The sequence below is a fragment of the Salmo salar genome, chromosome 10, assembly GCF_965601325.2.
Source record: "Salmo salar chromosome 10, fSalSal1, whole genome shotgun sequence".
NCBI lineage: Eukaryota > Metazoa > Chordata > Actinopteri > Salmoniformes > Salmonidae > Salmo > Salmo salar.
The window spans coordinates 65,915,583-65,942,066 of NC_138300.1; the positions used below are offsets into that span (position 1 = coordinate 65,915,583).

Consider the following 26,484-nt stretch of genomic DNA (forward strand, 5'->3'; position numbering starts at 1 on the left):
TATTTTCAAAAGGATAGAGTTTAATTATGTTACTGGTCTGTGCAGCCTCTATGGTTGTCACGTGCACATGAAATCAATATTTATTTTGTTTATTAAACAGAAAAAGACAGTCACACATTTTATAGTAGGCTAAGAATGAAATAACAGAATAAAATACAAAGAATATCCCACACAACTTGCATCATGGCAACATAAAAAAAAAGATTTAACAGAGCCCAAATTAAACCCAATTATTTTTTTCATCTACGTGTCACCTCTTTCCAACCCTCACTCTGCTTTGTTAGGGAGCAGGCGTAGGATATTACATTGAATATCTTCATCCTGACACCGATAGAAAATAATAGCAATCTATATTTTCAAAAGCATTGGAGTCTCGTGTTCCTACTGTGTGTGATCAGGGCTAATAAATGAGCCAACTAGACAAGATGATCATGAGCGGCACTCACCTCAATTGTAGGCCTATTATAACAATTGGATGACTTTGCGAGTTTAAGTAAACAATAATTTGATGCCTTCAATTGCATTAGCCTACTTTATTCCAATATTTTCATCATTCAGTGATATTTGTTTCCACAGTTGTGGTTAAGAAATTAGTGCATGTGGTGGGCTATGCGAAGAGATGGGTGAAGTGACATGCCTCGCAAAGTTTCTAACTGCCAGGATGATAGTAGTAACGGCCGCTGTCTAGCAACCATCAAGAGCTTTAGAGCGTAGTGCGTGGCAATTCCGCCACAGGATTTTATGGCTACATTTCATACTAAGCCGTAGGCAGAACTTTACCGTAATCATGACTAGGTCGGTTGGCGGAAATAAACATATAGGCTTTGTCGCGGGCAATACCTTTCTTATATATAGAGAGAAGTCGGGCTAAAGTTGGTGGAAAAATGTCTCGGTTTGAAAGGTGTATATGTTCCAGTGGAGGCTGCTGAGGGGAGAACGGCTCATAATAATGGCTGGAAGGGAGCAAATGGAATGGCAACAAACACCTGGAAACCATGTGTCTGATGTATTTAATACCATTCCACTCATTCTGCTCTAGCCATTAGTACGAGCCTGTCCTCCACAATTAAGGTGCCACCAACCTCCTGTGATATGTCCTAACACTAAATGTCCCCCAATAGATCATAAAAGTAGTTAGAAATGTGTATAAAAATGGCTTAGGGTCCAGACGTCCATCTGTCTGTCTCAGGAAGACTTCAGCAGTGAGATGCCGTCCATGTCCAGCTCAACTGGATGGACACTGAAGTCTCGGAGGCCCTGGGACACAAAAACAGTCAATGTCAGCTGAAACGCTGAGCATAGCTGAACTCTGCTTTTAAATGGGTTCTTTTTAAATTCAAGTTTTAAACACATAGGACTGATATAACTTTGCCCTGTTCATTCCCTGCCATCTTCATTTGAACTATTCCTGATCCTTTCAGTATATCGCCATCTGTCTATATGCTCACTTGTGTGTTGTTGAGGACCTGACGCACTGCCTCCCCCTGCTGTGGCTGGCGGGTCAGCAGATAGAGGAAGCCCCCTCCGCCCGCCCCAGCCAGAGTCTGTCCCAGGGCCAGCGGGCGCAGGGCATCCATCATGGTCCGCACAGCTGCCGGCTCACACCCCGGAGCCATCACCTTCTTCTGGCCCCAGTAACGCTCCAGACAAGCCCCCAGCCTGGGGAGAGAGCCTAGGGGGAGATGGAGGGGAGAGGGGTTAACTTATATCATTCATTGAAAAGACTGACTTAAGAAAAACTTTGTATTTTCAAAAAATAATTGTAACTTAGAAATCAAGCCTTTTAGTCTGTATTGAGTTTAAATCGCCACTGTAATAAATCCAACACTTTCTGACTGTGTGCTAGAACACCTTGTTAGTGCTTTAGTCAAGTTTAGGGTTCAAAAGATCGCTTTAGGATTTAATGAGGTTCTGTAAAGTTCCTTTAATATATTTATGCCAAGCAGACTAGGGCTGTGGCGGTCATGACATTTTTCAGCATGCGCCCATGTCGAAACAGGTGCAGCAAGAAAGAAATCTGCCAATTAATATATGCAGCCCCACTTAGGTACGAGTTTGAAAGACCATTCCTCTCCCTCTCACCTTCTGTACAGGCGCGGGCACACTCTTCTGCGTTGTCCACTAGCTGCCCAGCGTTCTCCACGATGGAGGGCACACGGCTGTACCAGCGCCGCACCGTGTCCTGCACAACAACATGGCAGCCATTTTAGAGACGAGACACCCAACATCCTTGAAACTGCACCAGGGGTACATCTCAGTAGCTTCCTCTCCTTGGCTATTCCTCTAAGTAGCTGTAGCAGTTGACGTACTGTTTTGATCATGTAGTTTTGAAAGGTTTGTGCTAGTAAATACATGGTACATGTGAAATGACAAAATGCCTGCAGCACTGAGAGGAAGTGTTCTACCACAACTGTACACTGTAAACAGGAAGTGATCAGAAATATTATTGTGGAAACAGGAAGTGTGGATGATTGGTGCAAATATATTAAAGGAACTTTACAGAACCTCATTAAATCTTAAAGCGATCTTTTGAACCCTAAACTTGACTAAAGCACTAACAAGGTGTTCTAGCACACAGTCAGAAAGTTTTGGATTTATTAAAGTGGAGATTTAAACTCAATATAGACTAAAAGGCCTGATTTATAAGTTACAATTCTTTTTTGAAAGTACACAAAGTCAGTCTTTCCAATGAATGGTATAAAGTTAAGGGGTTAACATTGTGACTTGGAATAAGTGGAGGGTGGAAGGCTGGATGGCTAACCTGCAGCAAGTTTCGTGCAAGCCGAGTCTTGCCGGTGTAGACCAGCAGGAGATGCTGTTGCAGTGAGAGCAGAAAGTCGTCGGAGAGAGGGAGACGTTCCACTTCCACCCGGAGGGGGAGACAGGCTTTGGAGCGCGCCACCTTTACTCCCCCCACCAAGCCTCCGACCTGGTCCTGCCAACCACCACCTCAGGAGGGAGACCGGGAGAGAGAAGGAAACAGAATGAGTGCATCATAACAAATAACATATCATATAATATTCTATTAATATAATATGCCATTTAGCAGACGCTTTTATCCAAAGCGATTTAAAACCCTTTGACACGGGTGGTCCCTGCTGTGTACGCTCAAACCGGTTTGATTAGAACACTTCATTAGAATGTCTAGTTACGATTGACGTGTTTGAGCTGGCCACACTGTTTTATCACAAAAAAATGTTGCAATTATCATTGTGTTATAAAGGCTACATTGGTCCTAGCGCTAACTGAGAAGAGAGTGAGCTAACACAAGCTGTCATATTTAGCCAACTCTCGGCTGATAGAAACCATAATACGAATTAACAATTACCATTTACACTTCATCATACCACAGGTGAGCTCACCAGTGATCGAAATAATTGAGTAAAACCCTTTCTAAAAGTCCAAAGTAGTCCGATGGTGGGTAGTTGTGCACTCCGCCATGGTTGTTTTTCTCCATCAACCAAAGATAAGAGGTAACAAGATGACTTGGGTCTGTTTGCAGTATGCATGTTAAAGACGAAGAGGGTGTGTCGTCTACCATCATTCACTTCCAGAAGTTCTCGAGTGAACCATCCCTTCACCTTGCTATAACATATTTTGTCTGACAGACGTTTTCGTGACTCAGAATGCATTGAATGATGTCAACAAACATGGCTCCACACATAGCCGGCAAACAGCTTAGCAAAAGATATTTATAACTGACCCAAGCTGGTTTATCTGTGTCGTTTACAGTGGGAGCAAATGAAGCATTGTGGGCAGAACAAGGAAGAAGGCCAAGCATGAGCTAGTGAGATCCTATTGGCGCATTGTAGCGTATATTTGCATTTTCAGTCAGGGAACGCCTCCTCTGTGAAGAGTGCGTGTGCACAAACTCAATTCGAACTTGCATTCTTAAACAAATGTATTGAGATCAGATGTTTCATAGATGAGAAAATGACCAAAATCTCAGCCCAGTTTCACTACTAACGACTGGACTTCCTCTCACTTTTATGCTTCACCCTAGGGATGGTGCCAGGTTTCATCCAGACGTGAAGCTTTTGCATTCAAGCCAAAGAGTTCAATCTTGGTTTCATCAGTCCAGAGAATCTTGTTTTTCCATGGTCTGAGAGTCTTTAGGTGCCTTTTGGCAAACTCCCAACGGGCTGTCATGTGCCTTTTACTGAGGAGTGGCTTCCTTCGGGCCACTCTACCGTAAAGGCCTGGTTGGTGGAGTGCTGCAGAGATGGTTGTCCTTATGGAAGGTTTTCCCATCAACACAGAGGAACTCTAGAGCTCTGTCAGAGTGACCATGGGGTTCTTGGTCACCTCCCTGACTAAGGCCATTCTCCCCCGATTGCTCAGTTTGGCCGGGCGGCCAGCTCCAGAAAGTGTTGGTGGTTCCAAACTTCTTCCATTTAAGAATGATGGAGGCCACTGTGTTCTTGGAGACCTTCAATACTGCAGTAATATTTTGGTACCCTTCCCCAGATCTGTGACTCGACACAATCCTGTCTCGGAGCTCTATGGACAATTCGTTCAACCTCAAGGCTTGGTTTTTGCTCTGACATGCACTGTCAACTGTGGGACCTTAGATAAACAGGTGTGTGCCTTTCCAAATCATGCCCAATCAATTGAATTTTCCACAGGTGGACTCCAATCAAGTTGTACAAACATCTCAAGGATGATCATTGGAAACAGGATGCACCTGAGCTCAATTTTGAGTCTCACATCAAAAGTTCTGAATACTTAAGTAAATAAGGTATCCGTTTTTTTACTTTGAATACATTTGCAAAAAATTCTATAAACCTGTTTTCGCTTTGTCATTATGGAGTATTGTGTGTAGATTGACGAGGATATGTATTTATTTAATCCCTTTGAGAATAAGGCTGTAACAAACAAAATGTGGAAGAAGTCAAGGGGTGTGAATACTTTCTGAATGCACTGGATGTGTTGAGTGAGTGAATGAGTGCGTGTTATCTCACCAGTGGTCAGCATCTGCTCCAGGTGGAGAACAGCGTGAATGAGGGAGTCTGTGTCGTAGGTTCGCCCCGTGCATCTGTAAACGGCTGCCAGCACCGCTCCCGCCAAGATACTACTGGTACCTGCAGGTGCAACAACACGCAGTAAGAGAGATAACGGGGAGAAAGATGGAGAAAGAGTGAGAGAGGGGATGTGAGGGGAAGGGGAGAGAAGGGTGAAGGAGTGAGTGGGCAATGTGTGCAGGACTAGCCCAATTCTTGTCATTGATGACCAAGTAGTGTTTTTAGCTTTTTCTGCAGCACCACAACAAGAGACAATGTGGTGGTTTATGTGTTATGAGACGCTGACGCTGCCCCATGGTCATGTGCATTAGGCACCAAATGGAAGAAAACAGACAAACAGGGAGGGACTACTTAGACTCTCTAATAAAAATGTCTTGCAAAATGTTCTGTTACATGCCCTATTGAGCACAAGCCATTGCTCTTCTCACCCAGTCCTGAACCGTGCGGCAGGAGGGACCAGGTGTGGATCTCCACCCCTCCGCCCCAGCGCTGAAGGAGCTGCTCATCCAGGGACTGCCGAGAGGGATAGGTAACCAGGCCGCTGCATACACACACTGCCTTCAACAGGGCAGCTGGGACACACACACGGGAGCAGATGACCAGATATGACCAACAGGGATGTAGTGTAGCGTAAAGACACATCAATTCTGTTTATGCACCCGTTTAATTGGTGAGCATTTAGTGTTCACAGTGACAGCTGCCAGTTTTACCACAACATTATTGATCACAAAGCATGACCTGGACTACAATCAAAGACAAAGTGATCAAACATGACAACTAGAAATGTGCCTTTATGAAAAACTGGATCATGCAATAGCAGTCAGACAGCACAAGGATATAGAATTATTATTAAGATCATTTTAAAAAAATACATGGAAATGCCACACAAGACTCCACACACACTTACTGATAAACACGGCCCACATACACTACCGTTCAAAAGTTTGGGCTCACTTAGAAATGTCCTTGTTTTCCATGAAAACATACATGAAATGAGTTGCAAAATGAATAAGAAATATAGTCAAGACGTTGACGAGGTTATAAATAATGATTTTTAATTGAAATAGTAAATTATGTCCTTCAAACTTTGCTTTCGTCAAAGAATCCTCCATTTGCAGCAATTACAGCCTTGCAGACCTTTGGCATTCTAGTTATCAATTTTTTGAGGTAATCTGAAAAGATTTCAACCCATGCTTCCTGAAGAACCTCCCACAAGTTGGATTGGCTTGATGGGCACTTCTTACGTACAATACGGTCAAGATGCTCCCACAACAGCTCAATAGGGTTGAGATCCGGTGACTGTGCTGGCCACTCCATTATAGACAGATAACCAGCTGACTGCTTCATCCCTAAATAGTTCTTGCATAGTTTGGAGCTGTGCTTTGGGTCATTGTCCTGTTGTAGGAGGAAATTGGCTCCAATTAAGCACCGTCCACAGGGTAATGCATGGACGTTGCAAAACAGAGTGATAGCCTTCCTTCTTCAAGATCCCTTTTACCCTGAACAAATCTCCCACTTTACCACCACCAAAGCACCCCCAGACCATCACATTGCCTCCACCATGCTTGATAGATAGCGTCAAGCACTCCTAAAGCATCTTTTAATTTTTTTCTGCGTCTCACGAATGTTCTTTGTGATCCGAACACCTCAAACTTAGATTTGTCTGTCCATAACACTTTTTTCCAATCTTCCTCTGTCCAGTGTGTGTTCTTTTGCCCATCTTAATCTTTTATTTTTATTGGCCAGTCTAAGATATGGCTTTTTCTTTGTAATTATGCCTAGAAGGCCAGCATCCCAGAGTCACCTCTTCACTGTTGACGTTGAGACTGGTGTTTGCAGGTACTATTTAATGAAGCTGCCAGTTGAGGACTTCTGAGGGGTCTGTTTCTCAAACTAGACACTAATGTACTTGTCGTCTTGCTCATTTGTGCACCGGGGCCTCCCGCTCCTCTTTCTATTCTGGTTAGAGACAGTTCTGTTCTGTGACGGGAGTAGTACGAGATCTTCAGTTTCTTGGCTGTTTCTTGCATGGAATGGCCTTCATTTCTCAGAACAAGAATAAACTGATGAGTTTCATAAGAAAATTACTTGTTTCTGGACATTTTGATCCTGGAATCGAACCCACAAATGCTGATGCTCCAGATACTCAACTAGTCTAAAGGCCAGTTTTATTGCTTCTTTAAATCAGGACAACACTTTCCAGCTGTGCGAACATAATTGCAAAAGGGTTTTCTAATGATCAATTAGCCTTTTGAAAATGATAAACTTAGATTAGCTAACAACGTGCAATTGGAACACAGGAGTGATGGTTGCTGATAATGGGCCTCTGTACGCCTATGTAGATATTCCATAAAAAAATCAACCGTTTCCAGCTACAATAGTCATTTACAACATTAACAATGTCTACACTGTATTTCTGATCAATTTGATGTTTTTTTAAATGGACACAAAAGTACATAAAAATGCCCATTTAAGTCTTACCAGGTGCATATGGCACACAGTGGTCTTTCAGATCCTCCAGCTTCTCGCAAACTGTCTCCATGGCGATAGCATCATCCTGCACTCCGCTGGAACTGACCAATAGTAGACGGGGCTCTTTGATGCGACGAGCTCGGGCACCAATGGGCCGTCTCCCGTCGACCTTCACCGCCACGTTGACCACTGCGCCGCCATGTTCAAAGGCAATGGGCGGAGTGTCGCTCCAGCCACCTGTGGGATAGAGCCTATTGTGAGAAGTACTCCTACGGGCTTTGTGGCAAGAGAACGCAAACTGATATAGGACCAGGCTAATGACTTTCCATTCAATTATATGTTAAACTAAGCATCTCGTAGCATTGTTGGGTTCCAGTTTGAAATACTTGCTATACTAGACGTTAATGGGTACATGTATGAGGAATGTATATGGTGGGGTCAATGGAGGTTGGATAAGAGCCAGGGGTTTGGCATATTACTAAGTAAGAGAAAGGCAATCACATGGTTGCGGTCACTGATAAGGGTGGATAGCTGTGGATTAGTGAGGAATGGGGGGGCCGAGGTCAGGTCAGGTCACATGAAGGGAGAAGGAACAGTTTATTACCCACATCACTTAACTTCCTGCCTAGCAACAAAGATGTAGAGTTTATAGAAAAGGAGAAGACTCCACCTAAAGGGGGGTTTAAATACTTGTGCTGGTGAAAACACGTCTTCGCAGCTATTTGACACAGTGGGTGAATAAACTTGGTTTGAGCTTTGACTAGATGTCCGTTAGGTTCTAAATAAACAGAGTAAAAACGAACGGCATGTTTTTAGGGGTATTGTCCCGGTTTAAAAGAGTAGGGATAACTCCTCAAAAGAGCTTTGCCATTAGAGTTTGACTAAGGGAAGAGTTTCCCAAACTCGGTCCTCGTGACCCCAAGGGCTACACATTTGGGTTTTTGCCCTAGGGCTACACAGCTTATTTAAATAATCAACTAATCATCAAGCTTTGATCATTTGAATCAGCTGTGTAACATTAGGGGAAAAACCAAAAAGCCTACGCCTTCAGGTCCCGAAGACAGAGTTTTAGAAACGCTGGTCTAGGGGTGAAATAGAACAGGGCCGTTGACTCACCTGAGAGGTCCAGTCTGGCAGGACACTCCACATCTTGCCATTCCCCAAGGGGCGGGACCTCACCTTGACCAATGGAGATAAATCTCTGTGACAACATCACAGCCTGTCGTAACAGCACCTGCCCGGCCGCCTCATAGTGCCGTGCAGCACGCACCAGCAAGTCTGGCCTGCAGGGGGCAATCATATACTGTCACTTCTGACTTAATTTAAATATATTATAATAATTTATGGTTTCCTTTCCTTCTTGACCACAGACTTAAGGAACTGATATTGCAGAGAGTAAGCATTATGGTGCAAACATGCATATGTTAGCAGTCCCTACTAATGGAGGGTTAGTAGTTAATAGTATCAGTATGGGTCTGACCTGCTGAGCCATTTGGCTCTCTCGGTGGCCAGGGCCTGGACGCCACCCAGCAGGTGTCCCTGCTCCAGGATGGAGAAGGCATGGCTCCAGGCGGGGTTAGCAGCCGGCCCGCTCCTCAGCCCGCCTCGGCCCTCCCCGGCCAGGCAGGCCAACACGTCAGCTATACAGGCCAGGCAGCGGGCCGCCACTCCCAGGTTCTCCCTGCTGCCCGCTGCAACTGGAGCACACAAGATTACTATCGTCATTGAGAGCGTGTCAGCACGTAGATAACAGTAGGTCTACTTGGTCTCCACCAGCCTTTTTTCCATTCTTATGGCTGTCTGACAGCAAGAGTGCAAAATGAGCCTGTATAATGCATTCAGGCACCTGCACCCCCAGGAATTCACACAAACACACATTTAGAGAACATAAACTTCAAGTGTTGAAAAGGTGAAAGAAATAAGATGGGGCCTGAGACACTAACTCCTCCGCACTGCAGCTCCTTGTGTCTGCACTGCAGCTCCTTGTGTCTGCACTGCAGCTCCTTGTGTCTGCACTGCAGCTCCTTGTGTCTGCACTGCAGCTCCTTGTGTCTGCACTGCAGCTCCTTGTGTCTGCACTGCAGCTCCTTGTGTCTGCACTGCAGCTCCTTGTGTCTGCACTGCAGCTCCTTGTGTCTGCACTGCAGCTCCTTGTGTCTGCACTGCAGCTCCTTGTGTCTGCACTGCAGCTCTTGTGTCTGCACTGCAGCTCCTTGTGTCTGCACTGCAGCTCCTTGTGTCTGCACTGCAGCTCCTTGTGTCTGCACTGCAGCTCCTTGTGTCTGCACTGCAGCTCCTTGTGTCTGCACTGCAGCTCCTTGTGTCTGCACTGCAGCTCCTTGTGTCTGCACTGCAGCTCCTTGTGTCTGCACTGCAGCTCCTTGTGTTCTCACAGTCAAATAAAGGGACATCAATACTCACTGGAGTCTAGTGTGCAGAGGAGCTCCTCATGCTGGCCTCCAAGCACGGCAGCCCTGAAGCTGGGCAACAACCCACGATCGCTCTGGCTCTTCAAGTTGTCCATCACTCTCCTCCTCCCCACCTGGAAGAACAGTGCCTCCCTCCAGCGCAGCTCCCCCTCCTGGTCAGTAAGGGAAAGTACCTCTCGGAGAGAGAGCCTCCACACGGCCCTCCACTGCTCCAGTGCCCCCGGCCCACCCAACAGCCAGCACACCCCCACCTCCAGCCCCACCGCACCCCCCCGCGGCTGGAAGACTGGGAACAGGCGGGCCTCCATGAGGGACTGGGACCTCCCAGACCACCACAGATCCTCAGGCCTAGGGAGAGAAAGAGCAGAGGGACCCAGCAAATATAACATTCATCATTCCAAGGGTCCAAATCATGAGCAGAGTAGGTTAGCAGTCAAGCTAACACGCTTACTGTATTCCAGTGCGGCTGTAGAGGTCACTCCATCTGTGATTCAGAAAGGTGGCACCATCGTCATCGCAGGAAACCTATGGGAAGGCAAGGTCTGTAAGAGACCAACAGACATTCTAAACAGCCTCTGTCCACAGTCCTATCATTCAGATGGTGAAATATCTAAAGAAGGTGGAAGGGAGGAGGAGAGAGAAGACAACGCCTTGCTACCTTAAGATCATCGTAAGCCCCCAGCACTGTATAAACAGTAATCTTCATCTCTCCCAGTTGTATGTGGTGCCCTTGGATGATGTGGTCATTGGTTAAGGCCAGCTGCTGGATGTGCGAAGATGAGGTCACTTCCAGGCCTGATAGTAAACAACCTGAATTCACCTCCACTGGTCCCTGGGAGAAGAGGTCAAAGGTCATACAACATCCCAGCATACGGGGACACGGTGAAATAAATGTTTTAAGTACACATTTTATTCTATGTTTGACTTCCTCCAGACCTGAAGGTGGCAGTGCTGGATTACTGCTCCTGACGCAACCCTGACGTCCCCCTCCAGAACACTGTTGATCACCCTGCCTCCATCACTCACACACTGAGTATTCTGAGGACAACACAGACAGAACTACATGGACAGATATTAAACACACACATTGCTTGGTCCAGGGTTGGGTCCAGGGTTGTGACCAAGGTTGGGATCAATTCAATGTATTTTTCCTGACACGTTTATGGCAGCTTTATGTAGACCTTACGAGTGAAGGGTTACCTAGTACGCAGTGGAAGATCCTAAGAGGAGGAAGAGGACCTTGCTCCTCAGTGAATTACATAAAAATGAAATAGTGAACCAATAAAACAGTGATCCTTGTTAGTTAAAACTATTCTAAATATATTGACAAGTCACCAAATAATTTATTTAAAAAAACACTGTTTTGCTATTGAAGGTCTACAGTAGCTTTAGCAGCACTCTGTATGGTAGCACATGGTGGAGCCGGAGGACAGCTAGCTTCTGTCCTCCTCTGGGTACATTGACTTCAATACAAAACCTAGGAGGCACCCCCTTCCATAGACTTACACAGTAATTACTTCCGGAGGACGTCTTCCAACCTATCAGAGCTCTTGCAGCATGAACTGACATGTTGTCCACCCAATCAAAGGATCGGAGAATGAATCTAGTACTTTAAGTATACTAGTACTGAAAGCATAAGCTTCAGATTGCTAGCACTGCAGCGCATAAAATGTGGTGAGTAGTTGACTCAAAGAGAGAGAAAGACAATAGTTGAACAGATGAACAAATTCATTTCTTCCAGAATAAAGGAGAAGCGAGAGAGAAAGAGTTAGCTGAATGCAACTAGCTAGTTTAGCCTACTCAAACAGAGAAGAATGCTAGAGTATGTTAGCTAGCTGGCTATGGCTATCCAACACTGGAACTCTTCCAAGTCAAAGTAAGCTTTAGGTTTTATTAATTTATTGCCAAAGGGGCCTGCCAATGTAAGTGACTGTACTGCATGATTGTAGTGGGTTTACAAAAGCATTAGTATAGTAGCTACATTACATGACCAAAAGTATGTGGACACCTGCTCGTTGAACATCTCATTCCAAAATCATGGGCATTAATATGGAGTTGGGTCCCCCTTTGATGCTATAACAGCCTCCACTCTTCTGGGAAGGCTTTTCACTAGATGTTCGAACATTTTTGTGGGGACTTGCTTCCATTCAGCCACAAGCGCAATCGTGAGGTCGGGCACTGATATCGGGTGATTAGGCCTGGCTTGCAGTCGGCGTTCCAATTTCTCCCCAAGGTGTTCGGTGGGGTTGAGGTCAGGGCTTTGTGCAGGCCCGTCAGGTTCTTCCACATCGATCTTAGGCTTGTGTGCAGCTGCCCGGCCATGGAAGCCCATTTCATGAAGCTTTCCGACAAACAGTTATTGTGCTGACATTGCTTCCAGAGGCAGCTTGGAACTCGGTAGTGAGTGTTGCAACCGAGAACAGACGATTTTTTTACGTCCCGTCCTGTGAGCTTGTTACCTACCACTTTGCGGTTGAGCTGTTGTTGCTCCTAGACGTTTCCACTTCACAATAACAGCACTTACAGTTGACCGGGGAAGCTGTAGCAGGGCAGAAATCTGATGAACTGACTTGTTGAAAAGGTGGCATACTATGACAGTGCCACATTGAAAGTTACTGAGCTCTTCAGTAAGCCCATTCTACTGCCAATGTTTGTCTATGGAGATTGCATGGCTGTGTGCTCGATTTTATACACCCGTCAGCAACGGGCGTGGCTAAAATAGTCGAATCCACTAATTTGAAGGGGTGTCCACATACACTATATATACAAAAGTATGTTGACTATGAGGTGACAACGATGTAGGCTGTGTGTAGTGATTGGTAGTCATTATATGGCTTCTATTGGCTTGGAAAGCTTTTTTGGCCTGGTCACAGAAAGCTGAAGCCCACAAGCGAAGGGAAAATGTGCGAGAAGGAATTAGATATATACACAAGGAGGAAAGTGGTCTCTGTTTGTGTTTGATCAGGGGCGTCTTCGTTCCGCCCATTCTGTTGAACAACTTTTCTTAACAACGGCAGCAAACGGAACATACCTGAATTTGTCCAATAGAAACTCATTTTCAACGGATGGACTAACGATTACATCCTAGATCATTGTCACTGTCTGTCACCTTGGTAACTTAAAATTGTCTCGACCTGTGCACCTACGTTGTAAACTTTCATTCATAGGCTAGGTTTTAGCAACATCTTGATGGGCACAGGGAAAACAAGTATCATGTAGTAGCCTAAACCTATCACTGTTACATTGAGCTGGGTGAATGGAATATGAATGACAGTCATCCAATATGCTGTAATAGACATAAGGCCATGCTCATTAACAAGGAAAATACTGCATCTTAAAAACAGCACCGACCGCCACTGCCAGTACGGTACCTGTATGTGTGAAAGAGTGTCTCTCTCTGTCCCCTTCTTTGTCAGGCGGCCAATGTGCTCTCTACCGGACAGAGTCAGGTAGTCATAGCAACCGCCAGGAACGTAAACTGCAAGGAGAAAACCAAACACACTTATGAACGACTTGTAATAGGATGGCACATTTGGCATGTACAGAGAGTGACGTACCACATAGAAAGAGACATACCCATATGGAGAGTGGTGCCTCTCAGTATCCTCCATAGCAAGGCACGTGCGCTCCTCACTACTGCTCCCTGTTGACTGATGGGGGAACTGCAGCCCGTCCTCTCCCCATTCACAAACTCTGACTCACTCAGGTCTGAGCAAAGACACATCAACAAATCCAGGAAGAGGGAGATCTGCAGATAATAAATAACCATGGAAAGAAAGACAATGAAGGGATGTAACAGAGGATAAGGCTGTATCAGAATAAAACCAGCTTTGTGTAAACCTAGAAAAAAACAGAACCGTGTTTGGGGGGGGGGGGGGGGTGCAAAGATATGGAAGAGTGAAATTAATACAGAAGATGAAATGGAGCGTGACAGGCACAAAGAGAGGTAAAGAAAATGAGAATTAGAAATGAGAAGTAAAGACGAAGACTGCATACCTGAAGGGGTGGTGCCCCAGAGTCCATGCCCATGTACGTGCAGCCGTCAAGGGGAGGGGTAACATGGGCCTTCAGCAATCGCTCTAGTACCCTCCTGCAGAAGAACACAGGCCCTGACACCTGAATGGAGTTACATCATTACATATGCTGCAGGCTCATAAAATAAAACGAGGTTGTTTTATCACACAGTACACGCAATAGGTGCAGTGAAATGGGTTGTTTCACAGGGTCAGCCAGCGCCCCTGGAGCAAATTAGGGTTAATTGCCTTGATCAAGGGCACATCATTTTTCACCTTGTCATCTCGGGTATTCGAACCAGTAACCTTCGAGTTACTGGCCCAACGCTCTAACCGCTAGCCTACCTGCCGTCTAGGTAGTCCCATGACTCTTTTTATTGAAGAAAAAATACATTTCTGGATATTTTCCTATATTCACTATCTTTGACTTACCAGTGGCACCATCCCATCAAGCTGTGCGGCTCGGCGAATCCGCTCCTCTGACCCCTTGTAGATGATGTCACGTACTCTACCCTATGAGCAGAGAGAAACCACCATTTGGCACTACTTATGAATGATCATCTTCATGCAGCCATTGTTCATAAACATACTGTCAAAAGAATGTGTACAGTGCCTTCAGAAAGTATTCATTGGCTTATTCCACTTTGTTGTGTTACAGTCTGAATTCAAAATAGATTTTTTTTCTCTCACCCAAGACCCAATCACGACAAAGTAAAAACGTGTTTTTAGTAATGTTTCCAAATGTATTGAAAATGAAATACAGAAATCTCATTCAAATAAGATTTCACTCCCGAGTCAATACTTTTGTAGAAGCACCTTTGGCGGTGATTACAGCTGGGAGTCTTTCTGGATAAGTCTCTAAGAGCTTTCTACACCTGGACTGTGCAACATCTGCCCATTATTCTTTTCACAATTCTTCAAGCTCTGTCAAATTTGTTGTTGATCATTGCTAGACAACCATTTTAAAAGGTCTTGCCGTAGATTTTCAAGTAGATTAATTCAAAACTGTACAGTCAGCCACTCAAGAACATTCACTGTCTTGGTATTGGTAAGCAACTCCAGTGTAGATTTGGCCTTGTGTTTAAGGTTATTGTCCTGCTGAAAAGGTGAATTTATCTCCCAGTATCTGGTATAAAGCATACTGAACCAGGTTTTCCTCTAGGATTTTGCCTGTGCTTAGCTCCATTACGTTTCTTTTTTATCCTGAAAAACTCCCCAGTCCTTAATGATTACAAGCATACCCATAACATGATGCAGCCACCACTATGTTTGAAAATATGGAGTGGTACTCAGTAATGTGTGTATTGGATTTGCCACAAACGTAAAACTTTGTATTCAGTACAAAAGGTGAATTCTCTTCGCCACATTTTTTGCAGTATTGCCTTGTTGTACAGGCTTCCTTCTTTTCACTGCCAGTTAGGTTAGTATTGTGGAGTAACTACAATGTTGTTGATCCATCCTCAGTTTTATCCTATCACAGCCATTAAACTCTAACTGTTTTAGTCAACACTGGCCTCATACTAATCTACTAATAGGTGCCCTTCTTTGCAAGGCACTGGAAATCCTCCCTGGTCTTTGTGGTTGAATGTGTGTATGAAATTCACTGCTCGACTGAAGGACCTTACTAGGGATTAACACAGGTAACCGGGATCACTCTTCACATTTCCCGAAAAAATTAAACCTACAAAATAGGAAGATTACAAAAATATTCCCACAATGTCGCAATACCACAAAATACACATGTACAGCAGCAGATTGGCAAAAAAATGTAGTGGCATATTATCCAAACAGGTTGTTGCATGGAAGCCTTTAGCCTAGCGTATTTACTTCACACAAAGTCTCCATTAATCCATTAATTGACACTGCACATGAGACCAGAATGCAGTTTAGAGTGTTATGTTCTAATTCTCAGAGTAAAACACTCAGACTTTATGAAAGCTTAACCAAGTTTATTCTTCCCAGAGGGTCAATACAGCTGCATTCAGACAAAAACATTTTTCACACAAGCACTGATATTTAACCGTTCCTCATAGGCTGAGTCTCCTCCTACACATCTGTACAAACGTAATTGTTTACTGCTAGGCAGGACACTAGTGATACGGGCCATTAACTTCTATTTCTCCCTTAAGGTGACCTGACCTCATCCCCCCTCCATCACTAATCCACGGCTCTCTCCCCTTATCAATGCCTGCCACATGTAAATCGCTTCCCTGCACTCAACACATTCCAAGCTTAGTTGCACACACTATATATATATATATTCCTCCTATAACCATTAACTTCTGGTGTAGACCCACTAAACCTCAGCACTCCCTCAGTGACATGAATAAGTATATTTCATATTCTCAGAACCCAACAAGAGTTTATCAGAGTGGAAAATTCAATCCAGGTCCGATCCAAGCCCGGTGAGTTGAAGCCCGAGCCCAGGCCGACATCACAGAAATTAAATGAGCCCAAACCCCCCAAAAAAGACAGATTTCTAGAAAACAGTTGGCTATATTGACTTAAACTGGTGTTGAGAACAATGCGGTATAGGCGGGCGGCAGCAGAGTTTGGAGATGAGAAAACAGCCATTGGGCCTTGAAAAAGCACAGAGAGAGGAAAACTCCCCTTAGTTATGATCAACTGAATGATGAAAATATTGGAATGAAGTAGGCTAATGCAATTGAAATCATATATTAAATTCTTTCTTAAACTGAAACTCCCAAAGTCATATACAAACTGTTGTACTAATTTAAAGCAATGGTTGTGTGTTGTCACCTAGATGATCATTTCAGCACCTTTTTGATTGGGACAGCGCCATTGGGCTCAATTGAGACAAGTTTGGGGTGCCCGTTAATTAAGATAAATCCAACAATGTCAGATCTTTGTCTTCACTGAATCTCAGTTTGGATATTTGGTAACAATTAGGCTGGGAAAATGTTAGCTAAGTTGAAGTGAGTGCTAATTATCACCTTTATTCTAGTTTGGTCATACATTATATTACCTGTTCAGGACATTTTGCTAGCATATAATACAAGTGAATTTTGCACTTCACTCGTGTAGTAGCCAGTCCCACTCCCGACCAAAAGCCTGTGTCTGATAATCAAACAACAAAAATCCTAACATTATTCTGTAATCCATAGACTGCATTATCAAAGCATGTCTCGCCTACGCATGTCAAAATACCATTAGAACAATTCCCCTGCTTCTCTGTGCTGTCTCATATTGCTGCCCGTATGAGAGCGTCATTTGAGAATGTGTGATCAACAAACGGTATGAGAGTAGATATGGATATTTTTAAACAGAATTGGTCCCTGTTAAGATACCTTAATATTTAAAACAACTTCCTCTCTTCATCTCCCACGTTATTCATGAGCTGATCTGCGATCTGTATAATCCTATTTAACAAATAGGAGATATTCTGTCATTCATGGGAGGTTATCTAGCAAGCTTAGCAACTTTGGTGATTTGACTTTTATTTAACTGCCATTACAAAGTTTGTATGATTCGATAACGCTATGGCCTACTCGGGGTGCGCTCTGTGGGTCCTGAGCGGACTCGGTGTCGAGATAGCCTAGGCCTACTGCTGAAATGCGCTGAAATAATTAAAGGAACATGATAATGCTCTGGATTTATGAGAGGTCTGTTCACAATTAACAACAATGTCAGTGACGATCAAAGCTACTCTATCATTACGAAATATCAGTTTCACTTGCTGTGAAATCTTTACACAGTGGTGTCGCTAAGAGGGCAATGTGGCGCAGCAACAACCTTATTTTGGGAGAACCCTGACCATATCTTGGTTTTAAACACTTTAAATTGGCACTTACAGTTTTTGTGGTATTTCCCGGGACGAATTATTTCCGGTATTGAAACTTGGTAGAGTTCCGGAAAAATATTCATCCCTTACAGATAATTGTATGTGTGGAGTAAAGAGATGAAGTTGTCATTCAAAAATCATGTCAATTATTGCACTTATGCAACTTGTTAAGCAAATGTTTACTCCTGAACATATTTAGGCTTGCCATAACAAAGGGGTTGAATACTTATTGACTCAAGACATTTGTAAAAAAATGTTTTTATAAATTCCAATCTACTTTGACATTATGGGGTATTGTATGTAGGCCAGTGACAAAAAATATACATTTTATCAATTTAATATTCAGGCTGTAACACAACAATATGTGGAAAAATTCAATGGGTGTGAATAGTTTCTGAAGGCACTGTATCTAGAGTTTGTCATTCCATTCAGTAAGAGACACAACCTTAAAAGTTATGTACCTGCTCATCAGCAAAGTAGACTCCATGATTGGCGGCGTAAGAGACATCACCAGGTAGTGCCAACACACGGACCCCAGAAAAACCCTCCCATGACATTTCTGAAAGACAGAAGAGAAAGAATATTAAGGGACAGTGGGGGAGACAGGTTAAAAAAAAGATATGGTTAAAATATACTCTGAATGGAATTGTAGAGAAGATCTAACTGAAGGTAGTCGGCATGGTCAGGATCATGTCAGTGCTGCACACCCAAACACCCGGGGGAGAACCAGGGCACACCTACAGATGGACCAAACAAGGCAGAGACAAAAAAAAACTGTGTGAGGCAGACACAACACAAAAAAATGGAGGTAGGTAATTTGTTCTTGACCTGGGCCCAGATTCACAAAACACTTATGCAAAAACTTAAGAAGCTTCTTAAGAAAAACAAGATGTTCCTAAGTGCAATTCCGCAACAATATATTAAGAATTAAAAAAATGTTTTATGAACTTCTCAAATATCTTCTTGTTGCTAGGCAACCGTTTTAGCTAGCCATCTAGCTAGCAAATGGCAATCATGTTAGCATATTTCTTACTGAGATTACTGTTCTTAAAACATGTTCTTGGGTTTAAAATAATCAATACTGAAACTTTCATATGAAGTTTGTGAGTGAATTAAACATGTTCAATAGCTTTCATGAGTTTCCAAGAACTTTATTTTCAATAATTTTCGTCCCTTTTTGCTTAAGAGAAACATAAGAAATAGCACGAGAACATTTCCAAAAACCTTTTTAGGAATAGCAACTTTGCTTAACGTTCTTCTTAAGTCTATAGAGCAGGAAAGAAATGGCAGTTAAGAAGAAATTTCTTAAGGTTTTGTGAATCTGGGCCCTGGTTACATTAAATGTATTCAAAAAGCACTGACCCCAAACATACAGCCTTGTGGCCCCCCATATTCAAAGAAATTGATTAAATCAGTTTATTATGTATATTATTTTAAAATCAGAAGTACTAACCAAATCGGGGCTAACAGAGAATGGTATAGTCAATGTTGCAACCGGTTTATCATACCCAAAATAGCAGCTAATACAAACAAAAGTCCATGGACATGACACACAAAAACAAATTAACTATTTATCAATAAAAGACTATAGCCCTACTAAAAACACAAACAATTCACTGTGGGCTAATTAATAGTTTTAAGAAAAAACAGAAAGCATTTGCTTTCAAGATTCGGAAAAACCTGCTATTACTGTAATTACATTGGTAGCAATTATTTATTTCAGGAAGCACCGCCCCAACGCATTATATTTCACAGTGAAGGTTGCAGCAGAAGTTAACTCCTTTGTTGGCGACTCTTTCATCCGCACCCGCGTGTGCATGATTGGCTGGGGAACGATGGGGTAATCTCGTGTTAAACCGGTCTGAAGGCTCTCATATATTGGTTCCCTAATGCCTTAAAATACATTGTTCATATGGGAAGAATATTGTATATACACATTTGTTGATATGGGCAGAACATTGTATAAAATAAATATGTGCTGCATTCGTTGTCTTCCTTTGCAGATGGAATAAATACAACAGGGTTGGGCAAATAACTTAAATGTCATCCATAAGCATACTAATTCATTAAAAACATGCACATAAACAAAAGCAATTTCAGGCCTCCCGAATGGTGCAGCGGTCTAAGCAACTTCGTGTGGTGGGCCGGCTGTGAGCAGTGTGTCAAGTGTGTGAGCAGTGTGTCAAGAAGCAGTGAGGCTTGGTCGTGTTTTGGAAGACTCATCGCTGCAACTTCCGAGTCCGTCCGGGAGTTGCAGCGATGGGACGAGCCTGTAACTACCAATTGGAAATCACGAAATTGGAAGTAAAAAGGGGTAAAAAGTACAAATAATTCATAAAATACATTTCAACCCTGTAACAATTCATTTTCTTTCAATTTGCTCTATAGAATCTAATTATCAACGAAACTAGGCCTATGATATTTCCTTCCGACCCCGTATAGGCCATCAGCGGGACAAAAGTCTTGCTGCGTCTATGAGATAGTGCCGTATTAATGGCAGCACCGCTTTATCAAATGTTCATATTGATATTTTAGGCTATGCCGTGAAACCAGTTTTCATGGGCACACAAATCCAAAATGATGCATACAACTGCTAAATCAAATGCTTCTAGACCGAAAGTCACCTAACTTGCGTGGTTCTTCTATAGGCTATGCCTAGGCTAATAAACCTACTTGTTGAATGCGCATTTGGTATCCAGCTGTTTAGTTAGTCGACAATATCCATAGGCCTATCAGCTGATCCAGGAAATATTTTTCTGAACAGTTAAGTGACAATCAGCTGTTGTGATATAGCATGCAATGCAAAAACAGCCGGTGTGGAAAATGTCGGAATAATGTCCAGAATATTTTGATGTCTCGTTCGTTGCGTCAGTTAAGTTGTGAATCACAACTTCACTGGCACAACGAACGAGACAAAAACATTTTGGATCCAATGCCCCTACATTTATGTTGATTATCTGCCATTGTCTGCTTGATTTACAGCAGGGTCTAGAAGATTTAACAGAGAAAGTATGAAGGTAATGAGTTTGTGTTTAATGTGGATGCTACCATGATTACTGATAGTTCTGAATGAATCATGAATAATGATGAGTGAGAAAGTTACACGCACAAATATCATACCCCAAAACGGTGTAACAGTGCGAGGTTAGCATGTCTTGGGGGTATTATATTTGTGCGTCTAACTTTCGCACTCAAAATTCATTCAGGACTATCTGTAATCATGGTAGCATCCACATTAATGTAGAAGTGTTTAGAAACATATTCTATTCTTATTTACAATAAAAGTGACTCTAAAATGACAATACATTACCCACCATTAATTTATATTGGGCACAAAACAATCTGAAACAACCAAAATTAACAGCAAATGCATTCAAAAAGTTTGTAGTCACAAGCTTGATGTAAAATTTGCCTGTTAGGAATACAAGACGAAATACGAAACTTTTGACTACTTCAATACACAATTCAATTTGTGTAAAATGGGGGGACTATGTACAAAAAGTGCTGTCATTTCTAAACGGTTCAACCGATATGGATGAAAATACCCGCAAATTAAAAGCTGACAGTCCGCACTTTAACCTCAGTCATTGTAACATTTCAAATCCAAAATGTTAAAGAGACAAACAACAAAAACATGTGTCACTGTATAATCATTTTAGAGCTCACTGTATTGTTCTGCCTTTCTGCAAAGCTTAAGCATCCACTAAGTTTCACACTATTTTTTTAAAAGAGATTCTCAGGTACTTTTGTATACGTTTTAGCCAGAAGTTGTGAAAGTAGCTCTCACAAGCAGATATGTGCACCATGTCACTGCGCTCTCTTTTGCTCTGCTGCGTGTGCATCTTGGTAGCTGTCACTCAAATGGCGAGGGGCTAAAGCTCATTGGCGGAACTCAAATTGACCGACGTTGGGGAAAGTGGCGCTGCACAGCTTCCAGCAAACAGTCACTTTCAAACTTGGGATTTCGTGGCTAATTGAGATAAAACAGTAATTCTCCCCATAGATTATGCACTGGCCAGAGACCACAGAGCTCGATTGGTTGCAAAAGATAGGTTGACATGGAAACCTACATTCACTGCGATTTTACCACAGTCCTTATGCAGTGTCCTAGGCTTGAAATTAAGTGTATTGCTGTATAAAATCAGTGACGATGCCTCATTCAGCCCCACCTGTTTTGAGCCCCACCTGTTTAGCCCAAAAAAAAGGTTAAAAAAAAGAAAATGAATTGTGTGTCTGTTTTACATGTTATTTTGGTATTATTATGAGTCACATATCAGTTTGCAAACAATGTAATTAATAAAGTCGCATACAAACATGGTGTCTTTTTTGCTTTCTTGAGTAAGGTAGCTCCCAAATGCAGGTGTTTCAGCCTAGATCTGTGCTTTGTGGTGGTGGGGCAGCCAGCCGAAATATGGAGCGTAGGGGTTGGTAATGTTCTCTAGTTGCACCGTGATTGGCTCAGTGTTCTGTCACTCATGGGGACACTGTCACCGCAAAATCTACAGCGAGAGCTTGAAAATTCAAGCTCCTTGGGTGCTGCCATAGAGTTACATTACAGTGCCCATCCAAGAAGGTCATTGGCCACAGATAAAATGACATCAAATCACATTATATCTACAGTAGCTTTGATTGGACTGATCAACATACTTTAAAAATCTTAGCTAGCAAACTAGCAGTTATCATCATGAATCAAGTCGACAATCTACTTGCAAATCCTTTTCCAGCCTTGTCATATGAAGAGAAATTATGAAGATCATTTATAGATAAAACGTATCAGTGCTCATCGGCCATTGGACATAAACATTACACAACACGATGGAAACTGCAAATTCAACGATGAGTGGTTAGGAAAGAAGCAGTGGCTAACTGCAAGCATCTAAAAACTTTTCTTTTTTAAATAACTATTTTGCTTCCCCTGTCTGCCATTCAGTGGAGAGGGTGTGTGGTCCAAGTCTGGGATTGAGGATTTAAAACATCTGTTTGAAAGGGTCTCAAAACATGAGAATTGTGCATTACATCTAGACAACGCTGTTAAACTCAGAATACTTGGGAAATCGAACATTGTGGCTCAGCTAGACAACACATATAGATGAGCCATCCACCTTCACACCACCAAACGGAGGAGAATAGGGATGTGCTTGCTAGAATTATTGCATGCATTAAATTGTGTGGCAATTGAGACAGCACAGCGGGGACATGACGTGTCGGTTGACTCCTCGAACCCAGGCGGTTTCAGGTGTATTTTTGAGACCATGCCTGAACAAGATTACAGGCTACAAAAGGCATTATGACGACCAACCAAATTTTAAAGGGTACATCAAGCACGATGCAAAACATTGTATGTACCGTAAATTCCGGACTATAAGTCGCAACTTTTTTCCCAGGCGTTGAACCTCGCGGCTTAAACAATGACGCGGCTAATATATGGATTTTTCCCGCTTTCAATTTTTTTATTTATTTTTTTAAAACACATTCTGTGACGTGCTCAGTTTTTTGGCGGCATGAAGCTTTCATTAGACCAATGAAATTGCCGAACGGGTTAAGGTCAAACAACTTTTTTGTTTACTGTTTAGATTAAATAGAGCGCTCTCAAACTTCATCATTCTGATTACGGTAGTCATTTTGTCACCCTCATCATGGCAAAGACATGGAGAAATGCATATGATGCAGCTTTCAAGTTGAAGGCGATTGATCTGGCTGTTGAAAAAGGAAATAGAGCTGCTGCACGGGAGCTTGGTCTTAATGAGTCGATGATAAGACGTTGGAAACAGCAGCGTGAGGAATTGACTCAGTGCAAAAAGACAACTAAAGCTTACGGCTAATTATTTATTTTTTGTTACAAGCCGTGTTTCGTTAAAGCCTATTTATTTTTGTTACAAGCCGTGCTTCGTTAAAGCCTATTTATTTTTGTTACAAGCCGTGTTTCGTTAAAGCCTGTGTAAAGTTCATTTGTTTCAATGTACCGGTAGGCACCTGCGGCTTATAGACATGTGCGGCTTATTTATGTTCAAAATAATATATATTTTTTAATTCAGTGGGTGCGGCTTATATTCAGGTGCGCTTAATAGTCTGGAAATTACGGTATGAAGTGTACAGGGAAGCTATAGCTAAGGAGGTGTCTGAGACTCCTTTTGCATCTGTACAGGCAGACGAGACCACTGACGTCTCCTGTAAATCACATATGGTAATAGTGCTACGCTACATATTAGCAGACAACAGTGTGTGAGAGGTTTTTGTAGTGGTGAATGACAAAACTGGTGTTGGCCCCTCCAACAGCATGAAACAAGTCCTAGCGCCACTGAATGTCAAGGAGAAGCTGGTTGCACAAACCTATGGCAGGGCAGCGGTGATGAGTGGTAATGTACGCTGTATCCGAACGCTACTGAAGGATTCTGTGCTACCAAGCTATGGCCTATGGGCAACAAGGAAAAGTTGAAAAGGGAGCTGTTCACTGTCTAGGCATCCTGAGCTGCACACTGAAAAGACAGCCCTTTCTTTATTGATATCAGCCTACAAAAACAACGTGCAGGAGGCCTTGTCTGAGACAGTCTTCTCAAATTCATCATCCCCACTCCGATGATAACCGCAGAGTCCGAGAGAAACTTTTCCACCCTTAAAAGGATAAAAACCTTACGCAACTCCATGGCCCAGGAAAGGTTAAATGCATTGGCCATGCTGTCAAACCAGCATGACTTCATCCAGAGAATGCCAGATTTTGATGACAAAGTAATTGATAAGTTTGCCCACAAGAAGTACCGCCATGCCAACTTCCTGTTTAAGTGAGCACAACAATGTTGAGTCCATAAATAAAATTAAAATAAAAAAAGCCCCTTTTTCAGGACCCTGTCTTTCAAAGATATTAGAATTGTTACGAATTAACTTCACAGATCTTCATTGCAAAGGGTTTAAACACCATTTCCCATGTTCAATGGACCATAAACAATTAATGAACATGCACCTGTGGAACAGTCATTAAGACACTAACAGCTTACAGACGGTAGGCAATTAAGGTCACAGTTATGAAAACTTAGGGCACTAAAGAGGCCTTTCTACTGACTCTGAAAAACACCAAAAGAAAGATGCCCAGGGTCCCTGCTCATCTGCATGAACATACCTTAGGCATGCTGCAAGGAAGCATGAGGACTGCAGATGTGGCCAGGGCAATAAATTGCAATGTCCATACTGTGAAACACCTAAAACAGCAGGGAGACAGGACGGACAGCTGATCATCCTCGCAGTGGCAGACCACGTGTAACAGCACCTGCACAGGATCTGTACATCCGAAGATCACACGTCCGGGACAGGTACAGGACGGCAACAACTGCCCGAGTTACACCAGGAACGCACAATCCCTCCATCAGTGCAATAGGCTGAGAGAGGCTGGACTGAGGGCTTGTAGGCCTGTTGTCTGGTGAGAACCTGCCTGACATCACCGGCAACAACGTCCCCTATGGGCACAAGCCCACTGCCGCTGGACCAGACAGGACTGGCAAAAAGTGCTCTTCACTGACAAGTCGCGGTTTTGTCTCACCCGGGGTGATGGTCGGATTCACATTTATCATCAAAGGAATGAGCATTACACCGAAGCCTGTACTCTGGAGCGGGATCGATTTGGAGGTGGAGGGTCCATCACGGTCTGGGGCGGTGTGTCAAAGCATCATCGGACTGAGCTTGTTGTCATTGCAGGCAATCTCAACGCTGTGTGCATTACAGGGAAGACATTCTCCTCCCTCATGTGGTACCCTTTCTGCAGGCTCATCCTGACATGACCCTCCAGCATGACAATGCCACCAGCCATACTGCTCGTTCTGTGTGTGATTTCCTGCAAGACAGGAATGTCAGTGTTCTGCCATGGTCAGCAAAGAGCCCTCCATCCCATTGAGCATGTCTGGGAACTGTTGGATCAGAGGGTGAGGGCTAGGGCTATTCCCCCCAGAAATGTCCGGGAACTTGCAGGTGCCTTGGTGGAAGAGTGGGGTAACATCTCACAGCAAGAACGGGCAAATCTGGTGCAGTCCATGAGGAGGAGATGCACTGCAGTACTTAATGCAGCTGGTGGCCACACCAGATACTGACTGTTACTTTTGATTTTGACCCCCCCCCCTTTGTTCAGGGACACATTATTCAATTTCTGTTAGTCACATGTCTGTGGAACCTGTTCAGTATATGTCTCGGTTGTTGAATCTTATTTTCATACAAATATTTACGCGTTAAGTTTGCTGAAAATAAACGCTGTTGACAGTGAGAGGACGTTTATTTTTTTGCTGAGTTTATGTCTAGTATGCTGCTGCATAAGTTATGTAATATGCCAGGGACATGTGTATACTGTAGCTAAGAAAGTAATACTAAGTGTATGTTGTGTAGTTAGTAGCCCATGTGCCTCACGCTAAGAATGTGGTCCCTTTCCCCCCTTAGAACAGTAAGCTAAGTTCTGACTTACTGGTGCACATGTAGCCTACAGCCAGTTTTAGAGCAATGTAATAATCAAATATTGTAACAGCTTTCATTGCCCACTTACCTGCCCCCATTGTAAGACCTTTCATAGCTTTTTAAAATGATATTTTATTTAAACTAGGCAAGTCAGTTAATAAGAGCAAATTCTTATTTACAATGACGGCCTACCAAAAGGCCTCCTGCGGGGATGGGGGCCGGGATTCAAAATTAAAAATAAACACAGGACAAAAACACACATCACGACGGGACACCCCACTGTTAAGTTCATGTTTTAAGTATCCCTATATTTCTGT

At 43.2% G+C, this 26,484-nt stretch overlaps 1 protein-coding gene across 2 annotated transcripts in view; it reads right to left on the reverse strand.

Moving 5' to 3' along the window:
• Window positions 1–26,484, reverse strand: part of fcsk (fucose kinase) — a 44,450-nt gene continuing 17,966 nt past the window's right edge. Inside the window, exons 5-23 of one of the 2 annotated variants that reach the window (XM_014123847.3) lie at window positions 18,402–18,474; window positions 18,199–18,296; window positions 14,368–14,448; window positions 13,919–14,038; window positions 13,499–13,670; window positions 13,294–13,400; window positions 10,859–10,960; window positions 10,581–10,754; window positions 10,374–10,447; window positions 9,915–10,270; window positions 8,974–9,190; window positions 8,610–8,776; window positions 7,503–7,730; window positions 5,450–5,593; window positions 4,962–5,081; window positions 2,762–2,949; window positions 2,083–2,182; window positions 1,449–1,672; window positions 1–1,257 (exon numbers count right to left, since the gene is read on the reverse strand). In XM_014123847.3, the coding sequence (XP_013979322.2) occupies window positions 1,186–1,257; window positions 1,449–1,672; window positions 2,083–2,182; window positions 2,762–2,949; window positions 4,962–5,081; window positions 5,450–5,593; window positions 7,503–7,730; window positions 8,610–8,776; window positions 8,974–9,190; window positions 9,915–10,270; window positions 10,374–10,447; window positions 10,581–10,754; window positions 10,859–10,960; window positions 13,294–13,400; window positions 13,499–13,670; window positions 13,919–14,038; window positions 14,368–14,448; window positions 18,199–18,296; window positions 18,402–18,474 (2,817 nt within the window). In that variant the 3' untranslated portion in view covers window positions 1–1,185. The remainder of the gene's footprint in view (window positions 1,258–1,448; window positions 1,673–2,082; window positions 2,183–2,761; window positions 2,950–4,961; window positions 5,082–5,449; window positions 5,594–7,502; window positions 7,731–8,609; window positions 8,777–8,973; window positions 9,191–9,914; window positions 10,271–10,373; window positions 10,448–10,580; window positions 10,755–10,858; window positions 10,961–13,293; window positions 13,401–13,498; window positions 13,671–13,918; window positions 14,039–14,367; window positions 14,449–18,198; window positions 18,297–18,401; window positions 18,475–26,484) is intronic. The other variant, XR_001318650.3, reaches the window with a different exon arrangement.